The sequence below is a fragment of the Mycteria americana genome, chromosome Z (genome assembly GCF_035582795.1).
Source record: "Mycteria americana isolate JAX WOST 10 ecotype Jacksonville Zoo and Gardens chromosome Z, USCA_MyAme_1.0, whole genome shotgun sequence".
Classification (NCBI taxonomy): Eukaryota; Metazoa; Chordata; class Aves; order Ciconiiformes; family Ciconiidae; genus Mycteria; species Mycteria americana.
Window position 1 is genome coordinate 61,303,147 of NC_134396.1, and position 20,114 is coordinate 61,323,260.

At 36.2% G+C, this 20,114-nt stretch overlaps 1 protein-coding gene across 5 annotated transcripts in view; it reads right to left on the bottom strand.

Moving 5' to 3' along the window:
* The window catches only part of DMXL1 (Dmx like 1), an 86,172-nt gene that overhangs the window by 27,822 nt on the left and 38,236 nt on the right, over positions 1 to 20,114 (bottom strand). For 3 of the 5 annotated variants that reach the window (XM_075488683.1, XM_075488682.1, XM_075488685.1), the window contains 13 exons: positions 19,053 to 19,169; positions 17,505 to 17,729; positions 15,154 to 16,839; positions 14,468 to 14,578; positions 12,964 to 13,133; positions 11,679 to 11,776; positions 9,926 to 10,091; positions 8,876 to 9,125; positions 6,168 to 7,255; positions 5,711 to 5,902; positions 4,473 to 4,549; positions 4,157 to 4,284; positions 2,126 to 2,374 (listed from right to left, as the gene is read on the bottom strand). In XM_075488683.1, the coding sequence (XP_075344798.1) occupies positions 2,126 to 2,374; positions 4,157 to 4,284; positions 4,473 to 4,549; positions 5,711 to 5,902; positions 6,168 to 7,255; positions 8,876 to 9,125; positions 9,926 to 10,091; positions 11,679 to 11,776; positions 12,964 to 13,133; positions 14,468 to 14,578; positions 15,154 to 16,839; positions 17,505 to 17,729; positions 19,053 to 19,169 (4,557 nt within the window). Of the gene's footprint in view, positions 1 to 1,627; positions 1,742 to 2,125; positions 2,375 to 4,156; positions 4,285 to 4,472; positions 4,550 to 5,710; positions 5,903 to 6,167; positions 7,256 to 8,875; positions 9,126 to 9,925; positions 10,092 to 11,678; positions 11,777 to 12,963; positions 13,134 to 14,467; positions 14,579 to 15,153; positions 16,840 to 17,504; positions 17,730 to 19,052; positions 19,170 to 20,114 lie in introns of all 5 variants that reach the window. The other 2 variants (XM_075488687.1, XM_075488684.1) reach the window with 2 other exon arrangements.

Here is a 20,114-nt window from a genome sequence, read left to right on the forward strand (position 1 = left end):
ATGTGCCATAGTTGACTGGTACAAGCATTCCAGTCACATCTCAGTGTTCGTTTCTGGGTGTCAGAAGAAAAAATAAGAGATGACAGTAAAGACACAAAAATATAGCTGATTTTAATCCAATTCCTCTGCTTCACTGGGGGTCTATCTTCTTCCTGGTTTTTTTCTTCTTTTTTTTAATTTAAAGTGACAGAGAAAGATGTTCCTGCAAAATTCTTTCCCCCAAATTTGCTCTAGATAAACACACATTAAAAACAAATAATAGACCTACAGAATCCTAGAATTATGTAGGTTGGAAGGGACCTGGTCCAACCCCTTGCTCAGAACAGGCCTGACTTAGGTGATGGCCTAGTTTGTTCAAGTTTTGTATAACTCCAAAGATGGAGACTCTGTAACCCCTCTAGGCCCCTTTTCCAGTGTTTGGTTATCCCTACAAATCAGTATTTTAAAAAGTCCCTTTTTCCCTTTAATTTTCAGTTTCAGCTTCTTGATTCTTCCAGCAACAGTTTTATCAATTCTGCGATCAGACGGCCAGCATTCATTTTTAACACACACATGCAGTAGACAGGCATTTAGTATACATTTCGGAATACAATTCTATGTAAAACCAATTATCTTACCATTTTAAAACAGTAGTAGCAGAAGCATATTAACACACCTCAGTATACAGTTACCAACACCTAGGAAACTTAGAATTGCCAACAAAAGCCAGTTATACCTTCCAACAATTCTGATATGGCAAATATATTTACCTTAAAATTATAATGAGAAATACTTATTCAATGCCACAGAGAAAAATGATCAGATCTAGAATAAGAACTCACTTTTGATTAAAGATCTCTAGTCTGAAAATACTTTTCTAAATGTCTGACAAAGTCTGTATTTAAACAGACATTCTCAGTTTTCCTTAAACGCAAGGTAAGACATTTTTACATGTAACATACATCTAATATCCATAATAACAATACAATAACAAAAATTATATAGTTTAAGTTAGCTGTGATGTACAAAGTCACCATAGTTCAAGTAAATTTATCTTTACAAAAATTTTCCTTTTAAAAAATTAGATAATCTGTAGGATTGTTGCTCTTGGTTTTATAGAAGTCCAATTAAATTACAAAGCACAAATCTGTACTAAAAAGAAAAGCATTACAGAATTCATTCTGGACCTCAGGATAATTTATGATCATCTGAGTTTACAACTTGAAGGTTGTTTGCTTTCCTAAAGGGTTCTTAGACTATCAAAATTGAATATCAACAAGAAACCTTTTCTTTGTAATGTCTGGAATGAACGCTTAGAAATCCACATGCATAATAATGCTTATATTCAAAAAGCAAAACAAGCAGCTCTCCAACAAAGATATGAAATACTTCTGATCCTTTCAAACCATGGTCAAAGTCATTTTATAATTAACATTTATTTCAAATGAAGTGTAGTAAGAATACACCAGCAGTGCCAATTTTCTTTTTTAAAAAGGCCGAATTCAACTGCTCCTTTAGTTACAAAACTTAGCTTTAAATTTTGATGTCATGGCTTGCAAACAGAAGTTTTTCTGTCTTTCTACATATGCAAAAAAATCACACATAGCAAACTGCATGTAGAGGCCTAGTACTAAATCTAGTATCTTGCCTGAAGATTTGGTAGGACTATGAGTACTGAAGGCGGTGAGGGATTTGGAAAACCCCACACATTCCATGGAGAACACTACTACCTGATGTGGGCTAGGCATTGGGAAGTGCCTACCTGCCAAAGAGAGAAAACATACTGTATTTGTAAAATGGGAATATATTTCTGTTAAGAGAGAACTGGAAAGCTTTAAAATGAACATTAAAAACTAGGCTGTAATAGTACTGAAAATTTTCTCTTTAAGATGAACTTAACCCCCTCACATTACAGCAGTTGTGCTACTCAGAAACCTTATTTCATATTCTCTTCTGCTTCCTACTCTCTTCTACACAATGCCCATACTAATAATTTTAGATTCTTGCTTTTCTTTGCAGATGTAAAAACATATTGAATTCTTACTGAATACGAACTATATAAAGCAATTATTTTTAAGCTTTCAGCAGTCACATTATTTTCTTAAAAAACCCAGAAGACTAATATAAGTAAAACAATAGAACTAACCAGTTTTTGTCTTTAATTGCAGTTGTCCTCTGCTGGGTGTATGAGCTCCTCCTCCAAAGATAGCAGACCACATTTTGTTGTTAAGTGGATGAGCCATAATTCTATACAATTCATTGCTAGAATGTGTTGCTAGGCCATGGATGAACAGACTCAGATAAACCGCAGTTAGAATTTCGCAAAGTAAAACTGTGAGACCTGGCTGGGCTTCCTCACCAGCAGAATTCAAGAGACGTACTAGAGCTGTTATTCCTGTTTATTTGGAAAAAAAAAAAAAAAAAAAAAAGGCATGTGAACATACTCTGGATTATCATGGGTATTTTGACTGGCAATCTGTGTTATTTAGTACCTTCCGGTGTAGAAAACTTCTAAGTTTTAGAGGAAACTGAAAACTCCAGGAGAAAGTGGCATGTTATTTATTTTTTAATAGTTTCATGTGTTGGACTAACAGTTAAAGAAATACATAGCAACTTTTCAAGAATAAGAGAAAACAAATGACAAAAAAGCACTCAAATTTTGGGATATATCTTAAATAAAACACTGGCATTTTTAATTCAACTCCCTGGTATTGAAACTACAACACAACATTTAATTACCTTACTTACATGACCGTTTCTTCCCCCCATGCCTCAAGCTCTCTCTTTTCTGGTTCCTCAATTCTTTCAGCAAAGGGTTATCTCTTTATTCTCTACCTTTAATCCAGTGCCTCACAGTATATTCAATGCATAGCATCCAAATCTTATACTTAAGATAAAAATACTAATCTGCCCACTGACTTGCCTGTGGTGCTTGTTTCACCAGTTAGGTTTACACCTCCAGCATAAGCCTGTAGGTTGAAATGTGATATTCTCACTTTACAGTGGTAAAACCAACAAAAAATCATGGGCATCAACCTGAGCTATGCATTGTCTGACAAGTGTTCCTTCAGCCAAGTACTAAACATCTTGTAGTGTTTTTATGCTCCCACAAAAAGTTGTAGAGTTTCAGATGTGGCTCCGACTGTGTCACTTTGTGCACATGAGAAAATACAAATAGCAGTGGCTAAAGAATTCTGCTTTGTGTCATACTCTCCCATTTGCACATAAAGCATGTGAAGCTATTTTTTTTTTAAACAGAGAAATCAGTTCAAGGTGATGTTACCTGTAAGCACAACTGCTAACAACCCCTTGTCTAATTCATTAGAAATTTAACTCCGCAACTAATGAAATAAGGAGAAAACAGATGACAATCTGATTTCTCTCTAAAATCTGTAGATTCAGTGACAGAACGTTTTGAGGAAAAGAAAAAACAGTATAGCATCAAACACAAAGATGCTTACAGTTCTCCAAAAGATTTTTTAATGTGAAGTTTTCTGATTGAAAGAACAAATCCCATAATATGAAAGCATACTTCTTGGTTACGCTTAAAGTTAGTGCTGTAAACTGAAGCTCATACAGACATATATTATGTAGCTTACACTCCCCCTAATGTGAACAGTGTAGCTTCATTAACATAAGTCCCAGCACACGTTAAGAATTACCTCAAGTCTTAGGTGGGTTTTAGAGCTACAGCAATACATAATCCATTATAAACTTACTATTGTCAATAGTTTCAAGTTAGTTCAAAAATTGTACATAAGCTACAAGCATTCTGAGATGGAGCACGAACTAAGATAGCCTTCCAAGCCCTTTTCAAGAGTAAGGAAGTAGAATACTGTAGAGTCTGATCTGTTGCCTGCAGGGGGAGCAAGTAGAGCACAGGACAACACTTCACCCTACCTTCCGTTTACTTGCCCTTTACTAGAGCCCCCACTAACATTTTTTAGCAAGAGAAAGCAATATAAATCAACTTGACTTAGTGAATAAGCAGAATTACTAGCATACAGCTTTTGAAAAACAAAGATAAAATTTTATTATAAGAACTTATTTTTACCACACAGCTGTTACAAATACTACTAGAAAGTCCAGACCATAGCTACATGCTCTTACGTGGATCCAGTGGATCCAGACAATTAAGTTTTCCTTAAGAGGAAAGAAACAAATTAACTCTAGATACCTGGCCACTGAGCAGGTGAGGTATTGGGAGTCACTGTTTCTTCTAAGCTTGTTGTTCTTAGAGAATGGCGCTGCGTTAATAGCACTGTCTGATACACTGTTCCAGTGAACTGATTTGCTTGAAATGAGCTGTGAAACAGAAAAGTAGGATGTCTTATTTGTAAAAAACAGTTATGTTTAAAACTATTCAAGTGATAGCCCTTTCCAGATGTAGGCAGGTGTGAGCACTGCCTTCTGGTACACTATCTATTACACCATCATTACAGTGAGACAGTGTGTTGACCATTCTCTAAAAAGTACTTTTCATAGATGTTTACCTGTAGCTGTGGCCATCACAAAGACACTGGTAGATGCAAGCAGAAAGTGATGCTGCTAAGGTATGCATTACATATATCTGTAAGACAAAGTTTTATAGACCATATTACACTCAAGATGAGTTAGTATCATAGCCTTTCATGCATACAGATTTGTAACAGTGAAACAAGAACTGAATATGGAAGGTATAAGCACTTATGGCAAAGATCACTTACACAGCCACCTTCTACTCAGAATTTATTTCAGGTAAATCAATTCACTTTGCAATAAAAGGGATGGGGAAGCACTCACTCATCCCACCAACCTATAGTCACAGATCAGCTCTAGCTGCAATGTTTTCAATTAAGAAACAGCAACATATTAAACCTCTACACAACAGTCGTAAGTGATTATACCCTAAGACAGTAGCAATATGCTGGCTCAGAATACAAGAGCTTTGCTTCAGAATGAAAATTATAATGCAGATTAGTTTTTGACCAGTTCTCGTGCAGCTCTCGGACATACACACAATTTACTCAGTATCACACTGATCACTGTTTTTATCATAGCTGATACTTTTCTTACTGTATCACAGAACACACTTATGTAAAGAGCTAAAGAATCTGCTGATCAAAAAGGTTCGGTTATAAACGGAGTTTGTTATACTTATTTGTCTACTCCCTCTGAAATGAAGCACAGACTAGAAACTGAGCAATCTCTAGTAAAAGTAAACATGATTTGGGACCTAACACATACAAAACCTTCAGGAAAGATTTAACCTAACACTTTAAGTTTGGTTTCCAGTCCAAGGTTAAATACAGAAGAAATCTTACAGAAACATAACTTAAAAAAAGACTATATTTTACTGTACAAACACATACACTGTTTCACAAAAAAGTCTGAGTTTACTGCACTTTGCTGACAATCAGTTTTTATACTTCAAAACTTAATTTTACTTAGGTCTAGGATGGAAATGCAAAGTTTAGCATTAATAAAACAGAAATAATGATCATATTGTCACAAAGACAAATGGGACACTGATAGTGCAGTACAACATGTTTTCCATAACAGATGTCATCTTGGACAAACACCCAGTCCTGAGAGAGGCCACAAATGGATATACTTATGTTCCACAGTTGTTTTACTTGTCACAGGTATGCACATCAGAAAGTTTTCATGCTGTCAGAAAAAGATTCATGGCTTCAACAAACTGGACAATGACAACAACAACAAACCCAAACAACTATAAAAAAATACACACCTTGTTGTTCTGAGTATCTGGATGAGGTGGCGAATCAAGGTTTATTATGGCATGTAATATATCATGAGTTAAGTTACCAAGATGTAGCAATGGATTAGCCACCACTGTTTTGGCACTAGCCGTGCAAGCAAATAGGAGAGGTATGGAGCTTTGCTCTGGTAGAGGGCTGGAAGGTATTTGTAATGACTGCTCCTAAAAACAAGCAAGAAACACACACACAAAGTGATAGTACAGCTTCCTAAAGGGAACAGAAGAACTTCTGAAAGAGGGGAAGGGGATTCTAAACGACAAGAAAACCATAACCTACAGAAAACAGAACATGTTAAAAACAGTTTTACATTTATTATAAAACAGGTGCATGCTATAATAGGAAAACTTCAACAATAATACAAAATACATGCAAAAAAATCTACAACAAACCTGAAGCAGAGAAAACAAACTAAGCTCCCCCACATACCTGCTGAGATTCTTGCAACAGCAGAATTAATTCCATTCTGACAGATGCCAAACCTCCACCATGAGAGCCATGAAGTATACAGTAACTAAGGAACATCCTTAGGAGAGACTGGTATTTCAGAAGCCATTGACGTCTTTTCTGAAAGTCTTCTTTCTGTAGCATATTTTTTTGCTGGTCAGCTAAGTCTTCAGCATTTTCATGTAATGTAGCTTCCTCTGGCATCACACTAATTCCTGACTGCATCTCTTCTACTTCAACACTATAATCACAGGTCTTTTGAAGAGCTACCACTTCTCTTTCAAGCCACTGATAAAGCTGATATCTCAACTTCCCACCATCTACCTCATAACCAGTGGACAGCGTACGAAGCTCTACAGTAAGAATTTTCAGGCATGCTCTAAACTTCAGTTGTGCTGAAATTATATCTTCTGATGGATTTAGAATATCTTTGTCATCAATTACACTAAAAGATTCTGTGTAGCTGGAACTTGTTTCATATAATTTTTCAGTTTTCTTCAGAGGTTTTAGCTCTTTCATTACCAGGGAAGAATCTTCACTCTCATCACTTCCATCACTGTCTGACTGTAGTTTCAAGTGTTCATCTTGGAATACCACACTTGGCTGGCTCCAGTCAAGGGAAAGCGTTGAACTTGAACGTTTTCCTGATGAACAATCTGAAGATGAACCAAGACCATTGAATACTGGCTGTGACCAATCAACACTGGAAGATTGGTCTTTTGTTTCCAGCTCTTTAACTGGAGAAGATGGTGAGAAATCTTTACTAGTATCCATTAAACTAGGGGATCTACAGAATGACTTTGACCTCTTGACAACTTTGGGCATCTTTGATAACACTTCTAAGGCCAACATAGGACAACCAGCTTTTAAATGAGCGTATGCAGTGGTGAAAAACAGCCGTCTTTCACTTAGGTTGACTTTGTCAGCTAATCCATTTTCTACTGTTAGGCAAATGTGCGTGGAAGATGTATCAGAAGAGCCAAAATGACGTCTCAACAAGAGAGGATGTGTTCTTAAGTAGTTATAGAAGTTAAACACTGCAGGGTTACAACCTGATGAACCATCTCCATCTGAAAAGATATTTGATCATGAGAAAAATCTACCATGCTGTATAAAATAATCCATCTGCAAAGTTCTAAGTTCATCAGAAGGCTATTAGGTCTTAATATTTATTCTATTGTTTACTTCATTGCACCCCTCTTTTCACCTTCCTTTGCACCTTTATCATTGGAGTACCTTGGGAGAGAGGACATTGCCAAACTTAATCACTACTAAAAACAGAAGCTTGAGTGGGAGAGCAGGTTAGACCTTTAATTTAAAACAGCTGCCATTTCTTTTCCTTGCAGTCAGGCCAGTTCTCTTGCAGTCAAAGACGACCACATTCCTGTTCAGTTTAGATTTCTGAAGATTCTATCACTAAATGACATTAAGATGTTACACCTTATTAAAGATTTTTACTTTAAAAAGTCTTTTTTTTTAAATTTTGGATTCGTATTTTTTGTCTACCTCAACAAAAATGCAACTTAGAACTAGGAAATCAGTAACATTTATACATACTGATATCAGTATTACATACAAATAAATGAATTATACAGCAGTGCAGCACCTACACATTTTATTTTCATGTCCAAAACCACAACATGAAAAACCTTGAAAAGATACGAGCATTAGCATAGGATGATTCCCACAGCTTTCAAAGAGTCCAGGTTAGCTGAGATATACCCTTACTGTTTCCTCTATCAGGAGTTATAGCACAACTAATTACAGATAATAGGAAAAGGTACAATGAAAGAACACCTTTAACTAAGAAAATAAAGCGAAACACTACAAACAAGCCACTGCACTGATTAAAGAAGAATTAGTAACACTTAAAAATTATTTTACACAGGAGGGTGTGACCAGGATGGAAACAACTGAATACTATACCCCTCATTTGCTCAAAATTATCCTGAGGCATATAACGTCTACTGAAATTATTTTTTTAAATTAATTATACATCTCTGGGGATTTGAGTCTTCATTTATCCCCATCAAGTTTCTCTCAGTAGCCAGGACTAAAACCAGCTAGCATGCTAACTACTAGCAACTTGAAACATTTAACTGCCCTGAGAACATTAACTTTATGAAATAATACAATTGATTCTTAGAAGACCTATCAAGCTATCAAGTGAACAGGAAAAAGAATCACTTTAGGAGACTTATACGCTACTTCAGGTACCCACAGTAAATATCAAAATCTTTTCTATGGCAGTTTATCCTTATGGTCAATCATTCTTCCCAAGCACTAAAAGCTACAAAACACCATGTCCTCCAGACTCTGATATGTAACTGTGCAATCAGGAATTTTTTCCCAGGTTGTAATGGAGTCAAATTAACTAATTAAGTTAATTCGTCTCTTCATCTTTAAGCTGCTACTGGAAAAGCAGCTGCATCACTGCAGGGTCACTCATTATCCTGATATTCACATACTTAAAGGATAAATTAAGTATCCATTCATGGGATACAGGATAACACCACCACAGTCACCACATTTACTACAAAAAAATCACATACATTGCTACAGCAAGCTACTTACTAGCAACGGTGAGCAACTGTGCAGTACCTGGTCTTGTTCAGACTACGCTTTAAGAAACTACTTAAATGAACAAATAGTTAAAATCAACCCAACAGGCAAAATACTAATATTCTTACCTCCTTCATCTTCAGAATGTTCAATCAAAGTGTCAAGAGCCTTGCTATAGTCTTCCAAAATCCAGTAAGCCATACTTCGCAGAAAAGGGTCACAGTGCATGTTTCCTGAGGTCTCTTTTCCAGGAAACACACTTCCCAAAATTCTCTTCTGTAGTACAGATTTATAAGTACTAGATACTTCAAATTCCGACTCATACAGTCTTGATATTACAAGAGCCAATTGAATGTCATTCAGTTTTTCAAGGCAGACCTAATTGAAAATAAATATATTTACAAGACCAAACATTGTAATTTCTCCTCTGGTTAAAATGATCACAAGACAGGAAGTGACATGAATCTGTTCAGATTGAGATAACTAGGTCTATCAATTCCATTAAAAAATTAGCAGGAACTATGCAGAATAGCTGTAGCCAACTATTATATGCAAGATCTGATTTGTAATTTCTTCAGTTTAAGTCTGACATGACAATAGAACTTTGAAATCAATTGGCTTAAATAAATCATTGTCAGTGTGCACGTGCCACCTCTTGAAGCTGGATGTTTTGGTTATGAAGCTTCACAGAACAAATCCTTCATTATCAGAGAGATTAATTTCCTCCCAAGTTTTCAATTCAAACAGACCCAGGAAATAATTTTTTTTGTGAAAGGATTCTAGGAGCCAACCCACACCACTGCCAAAAAGCCTTCTTTTTCAGAGCTGGAACTTCCTAATGAAAAACTATGTTGTCTTCATATATGACAGGGCAGACAATCTGAAAGCAAGTTAATGGTAGGTAGTTAGCGGCCTCTTAATATTATTATGGAGGAATTAACCATGGATACTAACCATTAGTATCATTAATATGAGAGCTAAAACAGAATCAAAATGTAAAGACCAAGGATTTGCATTTGTCATTAATCTGGGGGGGAGGGAAGGGAGGTAAAGAGCACAAACAAACCAGAGTCTTCAGGGGTCATACTAGTGCAAAATGCAAGTCACTTTCAATATACTTGTAAGTTTGGGACAATATAACAGTCTTAAACATTAAAAAAAATTCATTATTTTATTACCTCCACTGCATCTTTTAAGTGTCCTGCCAACAAGAAGAATGCTGCAGAATGTTCAAAACGCTGTTTACCAAGCAAAGAAAAAGCATTCTTTAATGCTGCTTTACGCCATCTGTCCTCAGTAAAGTTGTTTCCAAAAAACTGTGTCATTTTACTATCTTTTTGGGACCTGCATATTGAACATAATTGATAAAAATATTATATATTTTACCAGATGCATTATGGTTCTTCCTTTCCTCAGATGCTGTGGGATAACCAAAACATACCTCCATTCCAAAAGCTACCCGCCTCCAAGGTGCGACCACCCCTCACTGGGCTTGCGCACTGAATTTTTCTAGCTTACTTTACACCAATCCTAAACAAAGGTATGTATGACTAGAGTCACTCAAGCTCCACCCGAAAGGTGAAAGATAGTATAAAATGGTTTAAGAGAAAGAGAATGTTAGGGAAGACACCATCATGTATCACTCTGACGTCTGGGATCAGTCGACGGGCTGAGCCTCTCTTCCCCCCCCATCGGGACGCCTTTGGGTAAGAGTCAAACACTTGGTTATACCAAGTGCCTCCCCAGGAAACTTAGAAATCTCTATAGAGTCGCTTTATTATTTTCTTGTTACGCGTTTGTGTCCGGCCGTGTTACTCGTATTCCTCCGGCCGTGTTATATCCGGCCGTGTTACTCATATTCTTCCGGCCGTGTTATATACATGTTTGTGTCTGGCCGTGTTATTCCTACTCATATTCTTGGTATTTGTATGTGCTTTGCAGACAGTTAATTTCTCACTGGTAATCCAAAGAATCTGTGTGTCTGTTGCTCTAATAAACTGCACTCTTCACTGCTCTGGCCGTGATAGTTCCTTCAACACGACCAGACTGGGGGGTGTAAAGGTTAATGCTGTCGCCTTAGTGAAAACCCTGAACCAATAAGTGGCTACACATACAGTCCTTAGAAAATAAACCGTTGACCAGGTCTGAGACTAAGACTGGACCTAGCCGCACCTAGACTCCTCTCTGAGAAGGAGTTTAGAAAGCAAGGGGGTCCCGTCTGAACCTCGTGACTCAACGGGAGGGTTCCCCTCAGCCACTCCTCAGACTCTTATTTGTATGCGACAGTAACTCTTAACGCAACAGATGCCGGTAGAATTTTACACAGATCTTTTCATTAGGAAATGCAGAGGCTCTCACCACACTGGGAACATAGGAGGCTTCATATTTAAAAATAACAAAAACTTTAGTAAATACAAAAACTAATGGTATTTTCAGTTAACCTGATACAAACACAGAAAAGCTCATTTTTCCTAGGTGAGCTCTTAACAGTAAATGACAATGCAAACTACTTCTTAAAAAGTTTGCAACATTGAACATTATATTATGAAACGCCAGTTTGAAAGACAGACTTAATTCAGCCCTCTCAACTTAAGGTATAATAACAACAGTTTTCTAAAAGATAGCCATGTTGTTCCACACACTACACAGGTAGTCCTCAAAGTAAATTAGAACTAAGCAGTGACTGAAATTACAGTAGATTTGAGACTAAAACTTGAAACATCTACCTTCAGAAACAGCAAACTAAATTACCTCAGTAAATACAAGAAGCTTAAAAACTACTCATTCAATGTAGTGACTAATTCAGAAATCGAATCTCAGCTTTCAATGGTAATATTTGTGCTTCTTTTGGATTATCATCACGTTCAACTTTTTTCCCAAAATTATACCAGATAGTATGAAACTCCATGTAAGAGCTTGCATGTCTCCTACCTGTATAATCCCCAGATCACAGCCTTCTTTTTCATTGCGAGGTAAAAAATGGCCGCATCAAGTGGATCATTGTTTCGCTGAAAGGCTGCTTTAGCCACCTGTGAAGACAGTTCAACAGCAAAATCAACCAAAATTTAAATTAATCTTAAACTGGATTCCTGTTGCTTCTGGTATCCCATGCCCCATAGAGCTTGGAAGTTTTCTTTAATATAGGAACCCTCCTCTCACTATGAGTCTGACATAAGAACGCGTGACAATACCACAGCTTCAACCCCTTGGTTTTGTTTGGTATTATTTAGCTAATGGTTTTCCAGTTCTAGAAGCTTTTTGGCAGATCAAATGGGAATGCCTACATCTGAAATCAGTTCCTGAAATCATAACAAAATTTATTAGTTGCTTGGGTAATCAAAGGACAGATGGAGTCTTGAAGAACAGGCTGGGACCAGTCACAACAGGAGAAAAGTTGTTTACAGGAGATTACTTTTGGAGGTTGGAAAGGAAAAAGTGGTAAGTGGTAGCAAGAATAGTCCAAGACCCATGTAAGGTAACCTTAAATGCAGGCCCAGAATACTTGGAATTTTTTAAATGCGAGGCAGGGAAGTTTCATAAAGTGATGATTAATTGCTGAAGATTGAAAAGTAAAAGTAGAGACATGCATTTTACCACTTTGTGCTTTGTAGTCAAAGTATCTTGTGCATGTCATTTTCTAGCTCAACACACTTGGCTTTTCCAAGAGCTTAAAACAAGTGATAATGAGGTTAGGCTTATTGCCACATCTGTGATGATTAAAATACATATTTAAAAAAACAACAACAAAAAAAAAAAACCAAGCCAAAACAAAACAAGAGAAGGTTTTGTTATCATGGAAACGTATCCATTTGCAAGACAGATGTACAATATCTTAGCTGACCCCACTTCTGATAGGTTTCTAAGGAGAACCTTTTTCCATAACTTGTTTCCTCATTTTGCTATAAAAACCAGCTATATGCTCAATCTGTAGCTTGAGCATCCACAATAAGCACTGTACTCTGCTACCTTCAAAATGGAGTATCTAAAAGCCCAAAATGTACTTCACACTGGAATTTTAAACTTAAAGTACTAAAAAAAGTGAATTCAAAAGTTCATACTCATACAATAGACTGTACGTATAAAAAAATACAGCACGAAACATTCAGAAACACTGAACATATCTAAAGATTTAAAACCACATAAATAGAAGGCAAACACCAGAGGACAGCTGTTTGAAAAAAAGTTTGGTAATTTTGTTTCAGAATACTATGTTTACCTTTTCTATGCATTTCCGCAGGCTATGGATATTTCGAACCCACCATCCTATACCCATAGCTCTGAGTTCTGGCCATGTTGGATCTCCTTTCTGCACTGCAGGGAGCATGCTCAATAGTTCTTCTTCTGCTACTGAATGAAACGCCCAGGCAAAATGGCTAGTAGATAAGCCTACATAATAAGCGATTAAAAAAAAAAAAAAAGGGATTCACTAATAAGATAATCCAGAATCTGAAGTCAAGGGGGTGGGAAAGGGAGAACGGAAGAAGACCAAATTGTTTATTTTGGATTTCTAAGTGTATTGCTGATGAGGCAACTGAAATTTAAGAATATTTGTAAGCACTGCATACCAAATATTAAAGAAAGCTCATACAGATGAAAACATTTTTTCACCCGCAAACTCTATGTAAGTTTGCAAAGAGCAGAGTTACGACTGAAGTTCAAAAAATACTTATAGTAGGTGGCATTAAGATTAGCCATGATACAAAGTGCAACATACTGATTAAACTTTTCAAAGTTTTGAAAGGTAGGTTCACTATTTTGACGTGGATTAGAAAATGCAAAGTTTCAGATAATCACAGTAGAAAACAGGTTTGAGTATAGAAACACAAAAGAAAACTGGAAGAAAAAAAAAATCACATGAAGATAGCAATTACTAAGCAGCAACATAGCTGGCCATGGACAATTGCAACTCTAGGGCCAGTGAGGGCCAGGAGATGCTTCTTTGCAGAGGCACAGTCAACTGCACCTCTGCAGATGCCTTGGAGGCACTTCTTACTCTCAGCAATTTCTGAGCTCAGCAGAAGTATCTCAACTAAAAGTATTCCATCAGAGACCTAACTCAGCAGCACTCTGTTGTGGCAGTCCTGGCAAATTCCAATCTCTGATGCAGCTGAGGGGTGACAAGCCATGAGATTGGAAATGCCATCAACTCTAATGATGACTAATGAAAGGGTAAAGAAGCAATCACAGCCAGTCCTTTAGATCTGATTAGGCATAATCAAATCCATCTCATTCAGTCGTCTGCAATATCAGGTTGGAACTACTTAAAACTGTACCAAAGAAAACTATTTGAAATCGTTCATTGGATAATTACAGTAAGGATATGAAAAAAACATTTAAAGTCTGAGTAGACTATAAGAGATTTTTTTTTTCAAATATGTATTAAAAAACTAAGTAAATATGTACTCTATTTTCTACTGCATTATTCCTGCAGAAGGTTACGGGAACATGGTATTAGACGTACAGAAAACGCAGTTCTTTTGGGGAAATAGAAAAAAAAATTACAACTAAAAGATTATTAGAAAAAAAAAAATGAGTTCCAAGACCTCTACCTAAAATAAAACAAGACATTTTCTGCTCTGGCATATGTTCATATTGAACAATATTTTTTTTAAAACAACAAAGTAACTAATTGATACTGCAGAGGCATGTCAACAGCACAGCAGTCATAGGTATAGCTACGTCACTAAGATTCACCTCATCTAAGAAAACACATCAGTTACCTTGGTGAAGCAGTTGAGCTCGATGTACAGGAGGAAGTGAAGTTGTTAGAAACGTGTGAAGCCGAACAGCCAATAAAAATTTTAAACCACACTCGTCAAGAGTTTCTCCACCTGGAATTAAATATTTTTATACACACTTTAGGGAAACTACTAGAAGTAGCTATTGGGTGTCTTAACAGTCACAATTCTGCGACTACTAATGCTTTAAATTCATAAATATGATAGCTTAATTCATAGTTCTTCCCTTCAAGGAAAGGGAAAGAGGAAAATTTCAAATATAAAAAGTTTTAAAGTTATTTGTTCTTAATGCAAGAAACAGAAAAAGTGTTATCATACTAAAAAAATCCATAAACTTGTTTCTCAATTTCTCCACACAGCGCAACAAACATTGGCCATTAAGGAAGTTGTTTGTAATTCACTTTTGAAAAGACAATTATGGTATGTGGACTGATGGACTAACACTGGCATTAACAGTTCGCAATACAAAATTTTATTTTATGAAAGTCTGAAGTCTTGAAACTTTAATTAAACAGTAAATACTGACGGCACAGTAAATAATACAGGCTATACTATGAAACAAAACTATGACATGCTTTCATAAGCCACAAAAATACTCCAAAATAGGAAAAACTCCCAAAAAGGTTGTTAAGCACAGCAGTACATTTAACTTAGAAGAGACAGCTTACCCTGATTTCTGTCTCTGCTTTCTCCAATGTCAGTACTGGTAGTAGCAATTGTATCTGCTAAAGCCATCAATGACATTTGCTCCATCCTAGTCAGACCTGGCAAGCTTGAATGAAGCAAGTGACGAGAAAGAACTTGAGCATGCTCTGGTCCAAAGTAAGTTGGGCTATATTGAGAAAGATCGATGACTTTTGGTTTCGAACTGTCTTCATCTGCATCAAATGTAATAAGTTCATCTGTACTTATAACAGTATTTTGAAACAGATCTTCATAATTGTCATTGGGAGTATCTTTTTTATTTTGATTATTTGACTTCTCTGAACAGGAATGAGATGAATCATCATCCGCAGCAAGCAGAGCATATAAAGGCAATGGTGGAACAGAGTCTATTTCGATATAGTCTGTAGTCTCAGTTTTGCTGAATGTTTTGGGATCTCTTGCAGTACTTCCACTAGCACTGATGGTCAGAGATCTGAGCCTCTTATCATGATTAGGTTCAGATTCATTTATAGCAACAACTTCTCCAGCAATGCACTTCACCAGATGGGACAGAATGGCTTTTGCTCTACGTACTTTACCAAGATCCATAAGTTCCAACAGTTGATATGGATGGTACTGAGGTAAAGTGGGAGATAATGTATGAGCTGCTTCAAAAAGACCAGAATCTTCCATTTCTGTAGACAGATCACAGGCAGATCTTTTCCCACTAAGTTTCTGTGCAAGGCTGGTCATAGATCTGGTCAAGGTTCGCTTTGGTGGATGCAGACCTGAGGCAGCTGACTGGCTTTGTTTCATTAAGCTAGATATACACGGTGTACTTCCACTGTAGGAATCTGTACTAACTAGCTCCTGCTTGGAAGGAGATTGCCATTGGGAATAAACATGCATTTCACAATCCATTCCAACTACAAGAATGCCATCACGCACCCAAGACAAGGAGACTGGAAAAGGAGGTGACCCCTCTACAGATGAAACCAAGTCAACACAACGCAGCAGAACAAACCTAGAAAGGGTTGTAGCCTTCGTACTGCCACTATGGGAGATTGCTACAATCTCCTTACCATTTTGTTCTTGCATTTTCCCAGACAGCTGACCAAACATATAAAGTTTTGATCCAATTCCCACTGTTAGAATATGTGAACCATCTTCCCTAGACATCCAATCTAAGTGTACCAAGTGCTTAGTGCTGGGCATATTCCCACCATGAGACATAGAAATGTCTTGTCGATTATATGCCACTAAATTACTATCAATACTAACACCAGAGTCTAACATGGTGCCTATCTCATCTAAATGAAGAGTCTGTTCTAGAATCCAAGAAGAACCCCCTGTAGATTCACATTCAAAAATACTAACGTGCATTATAAAATCTTGAGAAAGTTGACTATTTTTAGATGTCTCCTGCTTATATGCTACCGCTAATCTGTTCGTGTGTGCACAGCTAACTTCAGTTGGCCTTCCTGGAACATTAATAGCACTACTACTAAGAAGTCCATCCTCAATCAGTAATGGCCATTCTTCCCATAAATATGTAACATCACTATGTGCACTATATTGTGGCATGGAAGAAGCTGATGATTCAGTGGTAACTCTGCATCTCCAGAATCGAACTTTTCCATCAGAGCATGACGTAGCCAGCAGATATGGTGCACGACAAACAGGATATATGGAAGAAGAACTCAGATGTCCTAAAATTAAATAAAATACACTTTCACTGGGGGAAATATTAAAAAGCAAGTTAAAAAGTAAAGACATTTTTATTCAGTTATTTTATTATTCCGAAACAAACATACAAAATATTAGCTCTTCCTCACAAAAAGGGTTGTTCGCGGGGCCTCACAAAGGAGACAACATGACAAAAATACTACGAAACCATTTCGCCCTTTGTTTCCATTTCATGCTCTAGAGAGGAGTCAAATGATACGATTTAAACCTGAAACTAGTATGTATTGTCTCTCCTATCAAACAAACATTTTCCATTCAGAAATCTAAAAATATTTATAAAGTATTTTTGGAAAGACTACTGATGGAAGCCTTAAAATTTAAGTATAGATCCTACAAAAAAATTAATGAATGACTGCAAAACCAAATTTGTGTTTCTATAATTCCTTTTATTGCAAGAATCTGGAATTCAATAAATATTATACCTTAACTAAAAGCTTTATTTCAGTATTAGTTCCAGGATCAAGATATAAAGTCAGGGGAGCAAGTTTTAGCAAACCTTTTAGATCCACCTATAGGGGTTTGAATTTTAACAACAAATACTGAACTTACTATTAGTTTGTTTCTATCTTAAGACCAAAGTCAGAAAGGCAAGGATTCCTTATTTTATTCTTAAAAAAAAATTACAAACCTGCTGATGGCTTTACACTTATTATCTCTACTCCTTCTGGCAAGCTCAACTCTTGACTATACACCATTTTAGAAGACAGAGTAAGCCAGCTGGTGCTCTGAAGATTTGCTCTACAGGCCTGATACTTTTGAGTGAAAGGTGATTGGATCTTCTCTGGATCTGGTGAAGAATACAATTCTTCCATTTGTGTTGCTGCTTCAGGTGTATTTGAATCCATCTTTTCATCTAAAAAAGTTTGCACCGTTAAGTTAAAAAAGTCAATGATTTGTTTTAACCTAGAAGTAATTTTACTCACCTTAAAAGTTCCAAAAAGACAGATAAAACATGACTTTACTTAAAACATGACTTTACTTAAAACTTTACTTTCAGTTTAATGAAATGTGTTTCCACATTCAGATTTAAAGAGAAATGCTAGCACACCTCAGATTAAATACTGCTGAAATTCTAGAACCGCTGAGAAGTTATAGCTTTAAACTCTACAGACTTAGAACAATCAAATTGTAACCAGAAACACCAAAACTGCAGATGAAAGAGGTATGTATGTGGTTATCCATGGAAATTAATGCTTCATGAAGCACAAAATACCTGCGGCTAGAGAAAATTAAATTAAGACCTCCATGTCTTACCTTACAAATTCGGGAAAGGTATTTTTCAGAGAAGTTTTGTTAGCATTTGCTTAAAATGTAAGATCTCTGAGATTATGTGATACAAATGCTTCGTTACTTCTTTTTTTTTTTTTTTTTTTTCAATAAAACTCAACAGTTGAAGTATGAATTTGATGGATTTGGAACATGAAGATTGCCAACAGGTTGGCTGAAAAGCCTTATCAGTAATGTCCTCATAAGTAGATCATAAAATTTGGATCTTTAGTCTTCTCACCAACTTGTAAATGAACTCCAATAATACTTAAAACAACTGCAGAAATTCTGCCTTTGAAAGCAACAGTAAGACAAATACCAATTTGGTTTAAATGACAGAAACATGCATTATAACATATTCCTCTGGTATGTAGTCAATGCCAGGTTTATGTTTTCTTAAAATCTTTAAATGTTAACAGAAAACTACAGAAATATATCTTAGCTTACTTTAAAAGATTTCTAGTTTTTGTGGCAGTTTGGTAGTCTGAAGGAGAACCAGCATATTTCAGAACTTAAAAATTGTTCATAATTGTAATTCTCTTGCTGATGTTTAGGTGCATCAGATTACAGTCCAATTTAGAACTTATGTGTAAACTCAAAAATTGCAGAACGGAAACTTCTGAGAAGCAAAACATCTGAACTGTTAGGCTGTATTAAAACCAGATAAGTGTATTTGCCCTTAGAATGCATAAAAAATACCAAACTTTGGGCTCAGGCTGAACTCAAAAACTTCAGCATTCTGAAGATCAAGAAGTAATCAAGAATGGGTTGTGATGAAAGCTTGTAATAGAAGAATTGCAGATTCTTTTTAAAAAAGCTGAAATACAATTTAGAATACACTGAACAGCAGACATATTCATGAGATAGTGACTTTGTTTTTAAATAGAAAACTACAAGAAAGAGGGCTTACCGACTGAGACAGGAATTGACTTCAGATGTAAATGCCACATATGTAGTAATGAATGGTTTTGAGTATACTCTATTACTATTAAGTAGAATTTTTCAGAGAATCCATTCTGCTGGTTTCCTGATGAAATTCAGAACAGGAAGATCTTAGGGGTTATTCACCTGAAAGCAGAACTAAATTTTGCTGGCTAGCAAATAATCATATTAAGCTATGGCAAAGTAATACTGAAATGCAGTGGTCTGACTACATCCAACTCTTGTATTAGTTTTCCCAGTATTTTATCACAAGCAATAACCACTACAATTATAGGTACACACATGAAGAACTGTCAATGTTTTATTTTAGAGAGGACAAAATACTTGCCTGAATTTGCTGTGTTTAAAGTTAAATACCAGAATGTACTCTCAGCTCTACACCTTTGTCTTTCACTTGCTTGTCTCTTACAGTTTCTTTGCTATCTGTTACTGGCAACTGTAACAGTTAAGACAGTGAGCTAGACAGAGGTTTGGCCTTTAACGTATAAAAAGTATGCAAGTTACATGTAGAGAAGAAATGCCATGTCAACAGTTGGGAAAGTCATAGCCTGGTCTAATTGATAGGCTCGTCCATTACAACCCAGCCAGACTGACTATATAGTCTGGAATGCACAAGAAGTACAATGCTTCTTCCTAAGAAATTATTTGCTACCGTTTCACCCCAAGAAAAGACAACATGAGTTGTAATATCAGTAGGAGCCCATTTCTGGAGGATGCACCCAGCCATTCTCTTTCCTTGGCACCAAAGTAAATCCATTAGGACCAAGAAGGAATAGTTAGTTTAGTGACCATCTTTCCTCCATGATTCCTCTGACCATTCTTTATGTGCATCTACATAAAACATGATCAAGAATAAGCTCTATTTGCCCTGTGGGTTTGACATTGGGTTGCTTGTGGTACTGTAGAAAAATGCAAGTGAATTTGTTCCTTTTTTAAAAACAACATGAACTAAATACTTATATGCTTTATTAAAGAGGAAATAGTGGGGATTTTTAAAAATAAAGAGCTTTAAAGTACTAAAAAATATTTT